Source organism: Sapajus apella, unplaced genomic scaffold (genome assembly GCF_009761245.1).
Source record: "Sapajus apella isolate SASKATOON/1434 unplaced genomic scaffold, GSC_monkey_1.0 scaffold986, whole genome shotgun sequence".
NCBI lineage: Eukaryota > Metazoa > Chordata > Mammalia > Primates > Cebidae > Sapajus > Sapajus apella.
The window spans coordinates 3,067-18,124 of NW_022437912.1; the positions used below are offsets into that span (position 1 = coordinate 3,067).

Here is a 15,058-nt window from a genome sequence, read left to right on the forward strand (position 1 = left end):
CCCAGCTACTCAGGAGGCTGAGGCAGGAGAATTGCCTGAACTCAGCCTCCTGAGTAGCTGGGATTACAGGCACGCGCCACCATGCCCAGCTGATTTTTTGTATTTTTAGTAGAGACGGGGTTTCACTATGTTGACCAGGATGGTCTCGATCTCTTGACCTCGTGATCCACCCGCCTCGGCCTCCCAAAGTGCTGGGATTACAGGCGTGAGCCACCGCGCCCGGCTACCACTTCTATTTTCATCATACATCTTACATTTTAATGTTCTTATTGTTTTTCTTTTTTTACTATTGAGATGGAATCTTGCCCGTTTGCCCAGGCAGGAGGGTACACAGAAATAGTGTGCTTTTTTGTTTTAAGATGAAGTCTTGCTCTGTAGTTCAGGCTAGAGTACAGTGGCATGATCTTAGCTCACTTCAACTTCCACCTTTTGTGTTCAAGTGATTCTCCTGCCTCAGCCTCCTGAGCAGCTGGGATTACAGGTGCATGCCACAGCGCCCAGCTTGTTTTTTTCATCTTTAGTATAGACGAGGTTTCACTATTTTGGCCAGGCTGTTCTCAAACTCCTGACCTCATGATCCCCCCACCTCGGCCTCCCAAAGTTTGGGATTACAGGCATGAGATACTGCTTCTATTCTAATGTTCTAATTCTTTAATTGAAAAGGTCATAAATAATGCCCCCCTAATTAAAAAAAATTCATATCTTTGATGTTGCAACAATTGATCACATGCTTTCACATGTGAATAGAATAGCAATAAAGAAGAAAGAGAATGAAATAATTTGAGAGTTGAATTACATCATTCTTTGGCTTTCAAAAAACAAGTTTTTTTAAAGAAAAAAACTTTGTGGGCCGGGCGCGGTGGCTCAAGCCTGTAATCCCAGCACTTTGGGAGGCCGAGGCGGGTGGATCACGAGGTCAAGAGATCGAGACCATCCTGGTCAACATGGTGAAACCCCGTCTCTACTAAAGCTACAAAAAAAATTAGCTGGGCATGGTGGTGCGTGCCTGTAATCCCAGCTACTCAGGAGGCTGAGGCAGGAGAATTGCCTGAACCCAGGAGGCAGAAGTTGCGGTGAGCCGAGATCGTGCCATTGCACTCCAGCCTGGGTAACATGAGTGAAACTCCGTCTCAAAAAAATAAAAAAAATAAAAAATAAAATAAAAAAACTTTGTAATTAAAATTCTGCAAAAAATGTTCTACTTCTTTTAAAGTTATATACAAATAATTATCCACCAAATTTAGTTTGGGATTATTTTCTGTACTCAGCACTGTAATTTAGTGTAGTGTCTGAAGCGCCACCATTGTAGGTATTTCTACTGCGAATCCTCGATATTTACATAGACTTAACTTTAGATTAAATATATTTTTATATCTACTGCATCTGCAAAATATATTTGAGTATGAATCCTCTGCTGCTTTGTTAGCTCTAGTTTTTGAAAATGTTTTTCAAAATTTGTTACATGTGCAGGGTTTTACTCATATATAAATCCTCTGATGTTAAACAAAGTTTAAGCAGCTGCTTTAGGGTCTTCCTCTAGCACAAAATGTGTACAAGATTTGTGATACAAATAAAAGTACTACAATTTTTACATTTGTAATGTTTTTCTTCAAAATGATTACTCTTTTTCACATTAAAGGCTTATTTTTTCTGAATGCTCTTTTCACAGTAATTGCATTTATCATGCTTTTATTTATTTATTTATTTTATTATTATTATTTTTTTTAAGATGAGGCTTCACCATGATGGCCAGGCTGGTCTTGAACTCCTGACCTCAGGTGATCCACCCACCTTGGCCTCCCAAAGTGCTAGGATTACAGGCGTGAGCCACCGCGCCTGGCCCATGCTTTTATTAAGTACTACCTTTCTAATGCTGAGTAAGATGTGAGCAGATATTAATGGCTTTTCCACATTCTTTATATTTGTATATTTCTTTAGTATAAATGATTTTCTGTGCAGTAAGATGTGAGCATACGTTTCGCCACATTGTTCATACTTGTAGTTTGTTCCAGTATGAATTATCTTACCTACAGTCAAGTGTGACAGCCATTTAAAGACTCTGTCACATTGTTCACCACATTTCCAGGATTTCTGACCAATATGATCACTTTTATGCTTACAAGTATGTGGTATTGTCAAAATTATTGTTACATCTTTCAAGTTATTAGTTTCTCTCCAGTATAAATTTTCTTTTTTTTTTTTTTTGAGACAGAGTATTGCTCATTACCCAGGCTGGAGTGCAATGGCACGATCTCGGCTCACTGCAACCTCCGCCTCCTGGGTTCAAGCAATTCTCCTGCCTCTGCCTCCCGCACAACTGGGACTACAGGCGTGCGCCACCATGCCCAGCTCATTTTTTTTGTATTTTTAGTAGAGATGGGGTTTCACCATGTTGAGCAGGATGGTCTCAATCTCTTGACCTCGTGATCCACCCGCCTTGGCCTCCCAAAGTGCTGGGATTATAGGCGTGAGCCACCTCGTCTGGCCTAAATTTTCTTATGTTTAGTAACATTTTTGAATTGGTTAAAGGCTTTGCCACATTCTTCGCATTTGTAAGGTTTCTCTTCGTATGCATTTTCTTATGTCTAGAAAGATTTGATGAATGGTAAAGGCTATGTCATATTCTTCACATTCATAGGGTTTTTCTCCAGTATGAATTTTCTTATGTTCAGTAACACTTGAAAATTGGTTAAAAGCTTTGCCACATTCTTTACATTTGTAGGGTTTCTCTCAAGTATGAATTATCTTATGGCTAGCAAGGGTTGAAGATCAGTTAAAAATTTTGCCACATTCCTCATATTCATAGGGTTTCTCCCCTGTATGAATTTTCTTATGTTTAATAAGGTTTGAAGACTGGTTCACATTTGTAAGGTTTCTCTTCAGTATGAATTTTCTTATGGGCAGTAAGGTTGGAGGACCATTTAAAGCCTTTGCCACATTCTTCACATTTGTAAGGTCTCTCTCCAGTATGAATTGTCTTATGAGTAGTAAGGGTTGAGGACCGGTTAAAGGCTTTGCCACATTCTTCACATTTATAAGGTTTCTCACCAGTATGAATTTTCTTATGACTAGCAAGGCCTGAGTACAGGTTAAAGGCTTTCCCACATTCTTCACATTTGTAAGCTTTCTCTCCAATATGAATTTTCTTATGAGTAGTAAGGGTTGAGGAGTGCTTAAAGGCTTTGCCACATTCTTCACATTTATAAGGTTTCTCTCCAGTATGTATTTTCTTATGAGTACAAAGTGTGGAGGACTGGGTAAAGGCTTTGCCACATTCTTCACATTTGTAGGCTTTCTCTCCAGTGTGTATTTTCTTATGAGTAGCAAGTGTTGAGGATTGGTTAAAGGCCTTGCCACATTCTTCACATTTGTAAGCTTTCTCTCCAGTATGAATTTTTTTATGAACAGTAAGGTGTCTGGACTGGTTAAAGGCTTTGCCACATTCTTCACATTTGTAAGCTTTCTCTCCGGTATGAATTTTCTTATGAGTAGTAAGTGTTGAGGACCGGGTAAAGGCTTTGCCACATTCTTCACATTTGTAAAATTTCTCTTCAGTATGAATTTCCTTATGTTCAGTAAGTTTTGAGGATCGGATAAAAGCTTTGCCACATTCCTCACATTTGTAGGGTTTCTTTCCAGTGTGAATTTTCTTATGAGCAATAAGGTTGGAGGACCATTTAAAATCTTTGCCACATTCTTCACATTTGTAGGGTTTCTCTCCAGTATGAATTTTCTTATGGGTATTAAGGCTGGAGGACCATTTAAAACATTTGCCACATTCTTTACATTTGTGGGCTTTCTCTTGCATATGAATTTTCTTATGTTTAATAAGGTGTGAGGACTGCTTAAAGGCTTTGCCACATTCTTGACATTTGTAAGGTTTCTCTCCAGTATGAATTTTCTTGTGATTAGTAAGGTTTATGGAATGGATAAAGGCTTTGCCACACTCTTCACATTCATAGGGTTTCTCTCCAGTATGAATTTTCTTATGGGTAATAAGGTTGGAGGACCACTTAAAACCTTTGCCACATTCTTCACATTTGTAACATTTTTCTTCAGAATGAATTTTCCTATGTTTAGAAAGGTTGGAGGACCATTTAAAACCTTTGCCACATTCTTCACATTTGTAGGGCTTCTCTCCAGTATGAATTTTCTTATGTTGAGTCAGTCTTGAGGACCGGTTAAAAGCTTTGCCACATTCTTCACATTTGTAGGGTTTTCCTCCCGTGTGAATTCTCTTATGTTGAGTAAGGGTTGAGGGCAAGTTAAAGGCTTTTCCACATTCTTCACATTTGTAGAAATTTACTCTAGTATGAATTCTGCTATGTCGAGTTAGGTATGAATTCATGCAAAATGATTTGCCACATTCTCTACATTTGAAAGGTTTCTTTTTAGTATGTCTTATCTTACGTCTGTTTGAATTTGAAAACTTATGAAAGACTTTCACATATTTATCACATTGAAATACTCTGCTCTGGGTAGTTCTCAAACATTGGTTGAGTCCATTATCAACTCCTTTTTGCACCTTACACTCACACACACTTTTATAGCCTTTTGTTAATGGTAAATTCTCACGTCTACATTTTCCGTATCTTTCCAGTGTCACTTTTTGGAAAGAATCTTTTACATTCTTCCCTGGCCAAAGGTGTTGGGCAAAATGAGAACGCATAACTGAAAACAAATAAAAATAACAAATTATTATACTTGTGAGACTTAGATAAAGAGACTTTACAAATATAACCTATACAATTAAGCAAACTACATCAGTTAGATGACATAGCAAAATTCCACAGGCCTGAAGTCCTTCATACACACATAAATGTTACAAATCATACTGACTAAAATACATCTCTGGAAATTTTTTAAATGAATTAAGTGTGTAACATTCTCTGGGTGAGCACAATGCAAGGAGCCACTTAGAAAACAAAACAAAACAAAACAAAACAGAAGTTTGTTATATTTACTCAGTGCAGCTCTTTCTGCTGCCTATATGTACCACAGTGCCTTTAGAAGTAAATTACCAGGCTGGGCACGGTGGCTCATGCCTAGAATCCCAGCACTTTGGGAGGCCGAGGCAGGTGGATCATGTCAGTTGTTTGAGACTAGCCTGGCTACCATGGTGAAACCTAATCTCCACTAGAAAGACAAAATTTAGCCCGGCATGGTGGTGTGCACCTGTAATCCCAGCTAGTTGGGAGGCTGAGATAAGAGAATTGCTTCAACCCAGGAGGCGGAGGTTGCAGTGAGCCGATATTGGGCCACTGCACTTCAGCCTGGGTGACAGAGCATCTTTTGCATAACAACGTGAGTGATATATGGAGCTTATTTTTTGAGACAGGGTCTCACTATGTCACCCAAGCTGGAGTGCAGTGGCACAATTACTGTTGACTGTAGCCTGAAATTCCCAGGCTCCAGTAATCCTCTTTCTTCAAACTCCCAAAGAGCTAGGTCCACAGGTTTACAGCAAAATGCCAGGCTATTTTAAAGAAATTTCTGTAGAGAAGGAATCTCCATTGCCCAGACTGCTCTGAAACTTTTTGGATCAAGTGATCCTCCTGTCGTGGCTTCCCAAAATCTCTGAAATTACAGATTTCAGAGAGCCAGAACCATGCCTGACCCTGAAATGTACACTTCAATAGATTTAAGATGGCAAATACTATATTATGTGCTTTGGAAACAAATTTTTAAAAGAAAAAAACTGAAAACAATACAGAATTATAAATCTATTCAGAGCCGGGCATGGTGGCTCACGCCTGTAATCCCAGCACTTTGGGAGGCTGAGGCGGGTGGATCACGAGGTCAAGAGATCGAGACCATCCTGGTCAACATGCTGAAACCCCGTCTCTACTAAAAATACAAAAAATTAGCTGGGCATGGTGGCGCGTGCCTGTAGTCCCGGCTGAGGCAGGAGAACTGCCTGAACCCAGGAGGCGGAGGTTGCGGTGAGCCAAGATCGTGCCATTGCACTCCAGCCTGGGTAACAAGAGCGAAACTCCGTCTCAAAAAATAAATAAATAAATAAATCTATTCAGAAATTACCTTCAAATCACAAAAGTGTTTTTTTCACACAAAGCAAATGTATATTCATCATTAAACACATGGTGAAAAGGCTATTTTCATAACGACTTACTTAAAGAAGATGAAACAACCATTGAAAATCAGCTAAAAGGTTGGACACAGTGGTTCACACCTGTTAAACCAGCACTTTCAGAGGCCAAGGTGCGTGGATTATCTGAGGTCCCAAGTTCATGACCAGTGTGATCAACATGGAAAAACCCCATCTCTACTAAAAATACAAGATGGGCTGAGTGTGGTGGTGCATGCCTGTAATCCAAGCTACTTGGGAGGCTGAGGCAGGAGAATCACTTGAACGCCAGAGGCAGAAATTGCAATGAGCCGAGATCACGCCATTGCACTTCATACTTGGCAAAAAGAGCCAAACTCCATCAGAAAAATAAAGAAAGAAGCCGGGTGCGGTGGCTCAAGCCTGTAATCCCAGCACTTTGGGAGGCTGAGGCGGGTGGATCATGAGGTCAAGAGATCCTGGTCAACATGGTGAAACCCCGTCTCTACCAAAAATACAAAAAATTAGCTGGGCATGGTGGCGCGTGCCTGTAATCCCAGCTACTCAGGAGGTTGAGGCAGGAGAATTGCCTGAACCCAGGAGGCGGAGGTTGCGGTGAGCTGAGATTGCGCCATTGCACTCCAGCCTGGGTAACAGGAGTGAAACTCCGTCTCAAAAAAAAAAAAAAAAGAAAGAAAGAAGAAAGAGAGAGAGAGAAAGAAAGAAAGAAAAAGAAAGAGAGAGAGAGAGAGAGAGAAAAAGAAAGAAAGAAAGAAAGAAAAAGAAAGAAAGAAAGAAAGAAAGAAAGAAAGAAAGAAAGAAAGAAAACAAACTAACTCAGCTAAGAAAGAGTATAAGGCCGGGCAAGGTGGCTAACACCTGTAATTCCAGCACTTTAGACTCAAGGTGGGTGGATCACCAAGTCAAGTGTCCAAGACCAGCCTGGCCAACATAGTGAAACACCGTCTCTAGTAAAAATAACAAAAATTAGCCGGGCGTGGTGGCACATGTCTGCAGTCCCAGTTACTGGGCAGGTTGAGGCAGGAGAATTGCTTGAACTCAGGAGACGGAGGTTGCAGTGAGCCGAGGTCACGCCACTGCACTCCAGGTTGGGCAACAGAGCAAGACTCAATCACAAAAATAAATAAATAGTAATAAAGAAAAAAGAATATAGACGAGACAAGCTGTAACCAAAATTGGGGTCATATTTATAGATAAGCACCGACACATATGTAAACAGATTGTTATAGACATGCAGGCTAGTTTATACATTAATTAAGCCTTACATTGACTTAAGTCAAAGAGAATTGCAAATTGTCTAAAAGTATAGTATGTTGGTAAAACCAAAAAACATAACAAACTGATGTGAAGTAACCTATATTAACTGGGCGTGGTAGCTCATGCCTGTAATCCCAGCACTTTGGGAAGTCAAGACGGGTGGATCACAAATTCAGGAGTTGGAGACCAGCCTGTCAAATACGGTGAAACCCCATTTCGACTAAAAATACAAAAATTAGCCAGGAGTGGTGGTGCATGTCTGTGGTCCCAGCTACTCAGGAGGCTGAGGCAGAAGAAAAATTTGAACCTGGGAGCAGAGGTTGTGGTGAGCCAAGATCCGGCCTGGGTGACAGAGCAAGACTGTATCAAAAAAAAAAAAAAAAAAAGGAATCTCCACACTAATATGGAACTGTAAGATAGTAATAAGTGAAATATTTACCCATAAATTCTGGTTTGAAGTATTCATGTACCATTGAGAAAGAACGCCGGGCGCGGTGGCTCACGCCTGTAATCCCAGCACTTTGGGAGGCCGAGGCGGGTGGATCACAAGGTCAAGAGATCGAGACCATCCTGATCAACATGGTGAAACCCCGCCTCTACTAAAACTACAAAACATTAGCTGGGCATGGTGGTGCGTGCCTGTAATCCCAGCTACTCAGGAGGCTGAGGCAGAATTGCCTGAACCCAGGAGGCGGAGGTTGCGGTGAGCCGAGATCGCGCCATTGCACTCCAGCCTGGGTAACAAGAGTGAAAGTCTGTCTCAAAAAAGAAAAATAAATAAAATAAAATAAAATAAAAAATAAAATAAAAAAATAAAGAAAGAACGTGTCTAGATAAAAATATTTGACTGTGTACTCATGGAATCATTGGCTGTCAAAGTATGGCAGTAAAATTTCAGAGAAAATGCAGTATAAGCAGAAATAGAATACTGTAATAAGAAATATTTTATAGTCACTTAAAATAAACCAGAGATAAATTTTGCTTTAAATATATGCTATTCTTACACAAAATGAAACTGCCACCATCCAACTTTAGAAGCAAATAGCCTTACATTGATAAATAAAACACACACACACACACACACAGACATAGAACAAAATGGTTAGAGCCTCTGATATATAAAACATATATTTGGAAATAAATTGTTATTAGTTAGATACAGGCTGAAGAAAGTGGGTAAAAATCCTACAATTCCTTTTTGCCTGCAGCAAAATTAAATTTATAACTATTTTAGTAAATATGGAGTGCCTACTAATTATCTAATTTACTTCAGGCATAACATGTAAATTCTAGCATATTGTCCAAAATATCTATTTCAAAAATTACAGACAAGTTTGAAATGAAAAATAGAAAGTAAAAATGTACAGGAGTAACATCGGCAAGACAAAAAAATAAAAGGTACCCTACTTTCTTATGCCCCAACAGCAAGAAAATTTGTCAACTGTCCCTGACAAAAATGCCTTTATGAGAGAACTAGGCACCATGGCTCACCCATGTAATGACAGCTACATGGCACACTGAGGCTGAAGAATTGCTTCAGGCTAGGATTTCAAGACCAGACTAGGCCGAATGTCATGGCTCATGCCTGTAATTCCAGCCCTCTAGAGGGTTGAGGTAGGCAGATCACTGAAGGTCAGAAGGTCCAGAACAGCTTATCTAACATGGCAAAATCATGTCTCTACTAAAAATCTAAAAATTAGCCATGTGTGGTGGTGTGTGCCTGTAATTCTGGCTACTTCAGAAGCGGACCACAATAATCACTTGAACCCAGGAGAAGATGGCAGTAAGTCAAGATCACATGACTACACTAAAGCCTGTGTGAGAGAGACTCTGTGTTAAAAAAAAAAAAAAAAAACAAGACTAGCCTGGGCTCTGTAGCAAGACCCCCTCTCTAAAATAAATACCTTTAAGAGGGCCGGCCGAGCACGGTGGCTCAAGCCTGTAATCCCAGCACTTTGGGAGGCCGAGGCGGGTGGATCACGAGGTCAAGAGATCGAGGCCATCCTGGTCAACATGGTGAAACCCCGTCTCTACTAAAAATACAAAAAACATTAGCTGGGCATGGTGGCGCGTGCCTGTAATCCCAGCTACTCAGGAGGCTGAGGCAGGAGAATTGCCTGCACCCAGGAGGTGGAGGTTGCGGTGAGCCGAGATCGCGCCATTGCACTCCAGCCTGGGTAACAAGAGCAAAACTCCGTCTCAAAAAAAAAAAAAAAAAAGAGGGCTTTGAGATCCACAGAGAGATTTGTAAAACTGCTAAAGCTCAGGACTGAGGAGTGTCCTTTTCAGATGTCAGGCCCTTGTTCAGATGGCAAAGTACAGGTACTCTGTTCTTGACTAAAGACCAAAGAAATGGCCTGCCCAACTTGGTCCCACAGAGAATTCGGAACTTATTTTGTGATCATCCGAAACTGCTCCTAGTCACATTCTGAAAGAGGCCCTGCCCTTCCAGAGGCCTAGAGGAAGACACCCATTTACAGACACGCAGGCAGGCCTGCAGGCCTTGGCCTTTACTGTGGTCCTCGAAGCAGTATAATGACTCGGTTCCAGCTCTCGGAGCCACAGTTCATGACCAGTTCCGCCTACACAGAAACCCATGCAGTGACATGGGAAAATGCTCTCTGGTACTCAGTGAAAGCCATACTCATCCACATCCTGCTATAAGCCCTGCCATTAGCAGACCCGACTGCATAAACCTGCCTTGGTGTCTGCTCTACATATAGAAGTCCTGAAGGATATTCAGTCTGTCCAAAAATATAAAAATTGTGTACTTACAACTACACAAGACTCTTATAACCAACCAAGGAAAGGTGGACCCTAGTGCAGACCCAGCAGCCTTGTGACCAAGCTACGGTTCCTCTCCATGGCAAACCCAGAGGGCATCCCATCACCCTGGGGGCCCAGAAAAAGATCTTTACCTTCTGAAACCATTCCTAAAAACTTGAAGAAGTGTTGGCTCATTCAAATTCAAACACACCAATACCAAACATTATTGTGCCCGTTGTTAATGATTCTATTTTAATATAGCACTGAAAATATGTGGCAGAAGAATTCATAAAAAAAAAATTTGTTAAAGCCATTGCAATTGAAGACAAAGAAGCAAAAGTTGCTAGTTATAGATCATATAATCTTACATATAGAGGCCGGGCACGGTGGCTCAAGCCTGTAATCCCAGCACTTTGGGAGGCCGAGGCGGGTGGATCACGAGGTCAAGAGATCGAGACCATCCTGGTCAACATGGTGAAACCCCGTCTCTACTAAAAATACAAAAAATTAGCTGGGCATGGTGGTGCGTGCCTGTAATCCCAACTACTCAGGAGGCTGAGGCAGGAGAATTGCCTGAACCCAGGAGGCGGAGGTTGTGGTGAGCCGAGATCACGCCATTGCACTCCAGCCTGGGTAACATGAGTGAAACTCCGTCTCGGGGGGAAAAAAAAAAAAAAAAAAAAATCTTACATATAGAAAACCATGTTCATACATTAAACCCTGTCTAAACTAATAAATACACTCAGTAAATTAGCAAAATATAAAATTAACACACAACTCTAAATTGTGGACCCATACATGTAAAACAAACTATCTGATAAAATAAAGAAAACAATCTTATTTAAAATAGCATCAAAATAATAAATTTTGAGAACAAATTTAACCAAAGACGTAAAATATCTTTACACTGAAAAATATAAGATACAATTGAGAGAAACTAGAGAAGACACAAATACATTTTAAAATATATTATGTCTTTTGATTAAAAGAATAAATATTGTTAAAGTGACATGTTATATAAATTAACCTATAGATTCAATAAACTTCCTATGAAAATTCTAGTGGCAGCCAGGTGCAGTGGCTCACACATGTAATCCCAACACTTTGGGAGGCCAAAGCAAAGGGATTACCTGAGGTCAGGAGTTCATGAGCAGACTGACCAACATGGAGAAACCCCATTAAAAAAAAAAGTATGTATAATAAAAATACAAAATTAGCCAGATGTGCTGGCACATGCCTGTAATCCCAGCTACTCAGGAGGCTGAGGCAGGAGAATTGCCTGAACCCAGGAGGCGGAGGTTGCGGTGAGCCGAGATCGCGCCATTGCACTCCAGCCTGGGTAACAAGAGTGAAACTCCGCCTCAAAAAAACAAACAAACAAAAAAAACAAAAAAACAAAAACAAAAAAATTAATTAATTAAAAAAAAAAAAGAACAAAAATCTCGTCAATGGAATAGAAACCACTACTCACACATTTCAAACATGATGCAAATCTAGAATTAAAAAAATTGTTTAACATAGTGTTCCCCAGAATAATGCAGGTATTTGTGTGTTGCCCAAAACTATGAAAAGGCAGTCAGACCGTGCAGTCTCTCATAGGCCATGAAGAGGACTTTGGCTCTAACTGTAAACTTGAAGATCACCGAAGGAAAAGCAGAATCCTCAGAGCATTTAAAAGCATAAGACAGAAGATGCTGCAATGTGAGTGCAAACAAACAAACAAATTCAGGCTTCCCAGAAACTATTTTCTTTGAAACACAGCTTCCCAAATCAGTTTTTTTTTTAGACGGAGTTTTTTGCTCTTGTTGTTCAGGCCGGAGTGCAATGGCACTATCTAAGCTCATCACAACCTCTGTTTCCCGGGTTCATGCAATTCTCCTGCCTCAGCCTCCTGAGTAGCTGAATTTACAAGCATGTGCAACCACGCCTGGCTACGTTTGTATTTGTAGGAGGGACGGGGTTACTCCATGTTGGTCAGGCTGATCTCAAACTCCTGACCTAACGTGGTTTGCCGTCCTCGGCCTCTCAAAGTAAAGGGATTACAATTGTGAGCAGTCCAAAAATACAAAAATTATGTAGTTACAACTATACAAGCCTCTTATAACCAACCAAGGAAAGATGGACCCTAGTGAAGAGCCTGTAGCCTTCTAACTAAGCTACAACTTGGGGGTCATGCCTGGCCCCAAAATAACATTTTAAGGAAAGACTTTCTCTTTGACCTTCATCTATGTTGTCTGTGGTATTCATTTTCACTCTCACCTACCTGGGGGCTTGGCCACCATGATCTCTTGGCTCTTCCTACTCCAGACCTCTTTTTCTTGCTCCAAACAAATGATCAGGTCTGGCTTACAGACAGCAATACCTGTTTCATTAAAAATAAATAACATAAATCCTGCTCATCTTCTCCAATGACCAACTCAATAATGTGCTCGGCTACTAAATCAGACCCAATATACTAGTTTATAACAGACTTTTCCAAATATCTACAAAATACTTTTGATTTGTAGGTTCTTAATTTTACCACCCAGGACTATTGAAACAAAACTTGGTGTGTCAATTAGATTTTAAAGTGTGGGCAAAAATACTTTATGCCACTAAATTTGTGGAATTATCACTAATCTAGACTGAAGGATTTAGATCGGCTCAGAAATGTGGACAGTTAAGGTCAAAATGAAACATCTTGGAGAAATTCCCTTCTACATGGATTAATATCTAAGAATTTCTTGAAAACAGGGATCTGAAACTAATTTATGCAAAGCATACTTTACCAAAAAGTATTCCAGAAAGGAAAGAAATAAAATCTTTAGAATATATTAAGAATTGTGTATTGAAGTTTTCCTCACCCAGGAAGACCAGGTTTCTGTAGTTCTCTAACATCACATTTCTATATAAATTCCGCTGTGCAGTGTCCAGGCATTGCCACTCCTCCAGAGAGAATTCTATGGCCACATCCCTGAATGTCAGTGGTCCCTGAAAAATACACACACACACACACACACACACACACAATTACTAAGTGGTCATAGAAAGCATTTTTAATTTGAGTCAAGGTGAAATGAGAGAGTAAAGAGAATTGTTTCTGACTTTTTTTTTTTTTTTTTTTTTTTGAGACAGAGTTTCGCTCTTGTTACCCAGGCTGGAGTGCAATGGCGCGATCTCAGCTCACCGCAACCTCCGCCTCCTGGGTTCAGGCAATTCTCCTGCCTCAGCCTCCCGAGTAGCTAGGATTATAGGCACGCACCACCATGCCCAGCTAATTTTTTGTATTTTTAGTAGAGACGGGGTTTCACCATGTTGACCAGGATGGTCTCGATCTCTTGACCTTGTGATCCACCCGCCTCGGCCTCCCAAAGTGCTGGGATTACAGGCGTGAGCCACCGCGCCCAGCCTTTTTTTTTTTTTTTTAAGACGGGGTTTCACCATGTTGGTTAGGCTGGTCTTGAACTCCCGACCTCATGTGATCCGCCCGCCTTGGCCTCCAAAGTGCTTGGATTACAGGCGTGAGCCACCACGCCCGGCCGTTGTTTCTGACTTAATAGGAGCGACTGAAATTATAAAATAATTTAATACAGAAATATTTCCTAATGTATTTCCTAACTCTAAGAGAGTGGCATAAGAGTCACAACATTAGTGTATACATGATACTTCTCTAGATGATATTATAAAATTAAGGGTATAAAAAGGTATATTTTTGAGTGCTATGTTTGCATTCTACAGAAAGAGTTGTGTATATTCCTCAGATGGAAAAGACATGTTGAGTTAGAAGACACCTTTTAAATTTTAATGTGAACAATAAACTGGAGAGCTTGTTAATACAGATTATTTTCTTACATGATCTGGAATAAAGTCTGATTGTCTGAATTTCTAACAAGCTCAACAGGCTCAACAGGAATGTCAATGTTTTTTTTTTTTTTTTTTTTTTGAGACAGAGTTTCGCTCTTGTTACCCAGGCTAGAGTGCAAAGGCACGATCTCGGCTCACCGCAACCTCCGCCTCCTGGGTTCAGGCAATTCTCCTGCCTCAGCCTCCTGAGTAGCTGGGATTACAGGCACGTGCCACCATGCCCAGCTAATTTTTTGTATTTTTAGTAGAGACGGGGTTTCACCGTGTTGACCAGGATGGTCTCGATCTCTTGACCTCGTGATCCACCCGCCTCGGCCTCCCAAAGTGCTGGGATTACAGGCTTGAGCCACCGTGCCCGGCCTGTTTTTTTTTTTATAAAGACGGGGTTTCACCATGTTGGTCAGGCTGGTCTTGAACTCCCGACCTCAGGTGATCCGCCCGCCTTGGCCTCCAAAGTGCTTGGATGACAGGCGTGAGCTACCACGCCCGGCCTCAAGTTTTAATGAGATTAGAAATCACCTGGTAATTTTGGCTCCATTCTATGCCATGTGATTCTGTAGATTTGGAAAGGGTCTGTGGATGAAGGTTTTAAGCAAGTTCCCTGTAAATCCTGATGTTCCTCCCCCTGAACTCATTATTAGCATTAAGTAGAGAAAGCAGGCATAGCACAGAGTCCCTAACACTCAGCACTCTTGTCACAACACAAATGCTTCAGGTACAAATAAAAACAACTCATCTCTGCCAGGCTCAGTGGCTTATGCCTGTAATCCCAGGGTTTTGAAAGGCTGAGGTGGGTAGATCATGTGAGGTTGGGAGTTCAAGACCAGGTTGACCAACATGGAGAAACCCTGTCTCTACTAAAAATACAAAAAAAATTAGCCAGGCATGGTTGTGCATGCCTGTAATCCCAGCTACTTGGGAGAGTGAAACAGAAAAATTGCTTGAACCCGAGAGACAGAGGTTGCAGTGAGATGAGATCGTGCCATTGCACTCCAGCCTGGATGACAAGAGTGAAACTCTGTCTCAAATACATACATGCATGCATGCATACAACCCATCTCCATCCTGAAGTTTCATATTCTTTGCTTTCTCCTTAAAGTTTACAGA

At 40.9% G+C, this 15,058-nt stretch overlaps 1 protein-coding gene across 1 annotated transcript; it reads right to left on the minus strand.

Moving 5' to 3' along the window:
* Nucleotides 1-2,830: 2,830 nt before the first annotated feature.
* Nucleotides 2,831-13,098, minus strand: LOC116546504 (zinc finger protein 85-like). Its single transcript, XM_032272754.1, has 3 exons — nucleotides 12,952-13,098; nucleotides 12,372-12,470; nucleotides 2,831-4,671 (listed from the first exon to the last, which is right to left on the minus strand). Exons 1-3 carry the CDS (start codon nucleotides 12,983-12,985, stop codon nucleotides 2,837-2,839), a joined length of 1,968 nt encoding a protein of 655 aa, XP_032128645.1. The 5' UTR covers nucleotides 12,986-13,098; the 3' UTR covers nucleotides 2,831-2,836.
* Nucleotides 13,099-15,058: the final 1,960 nt, after the last annotated feature.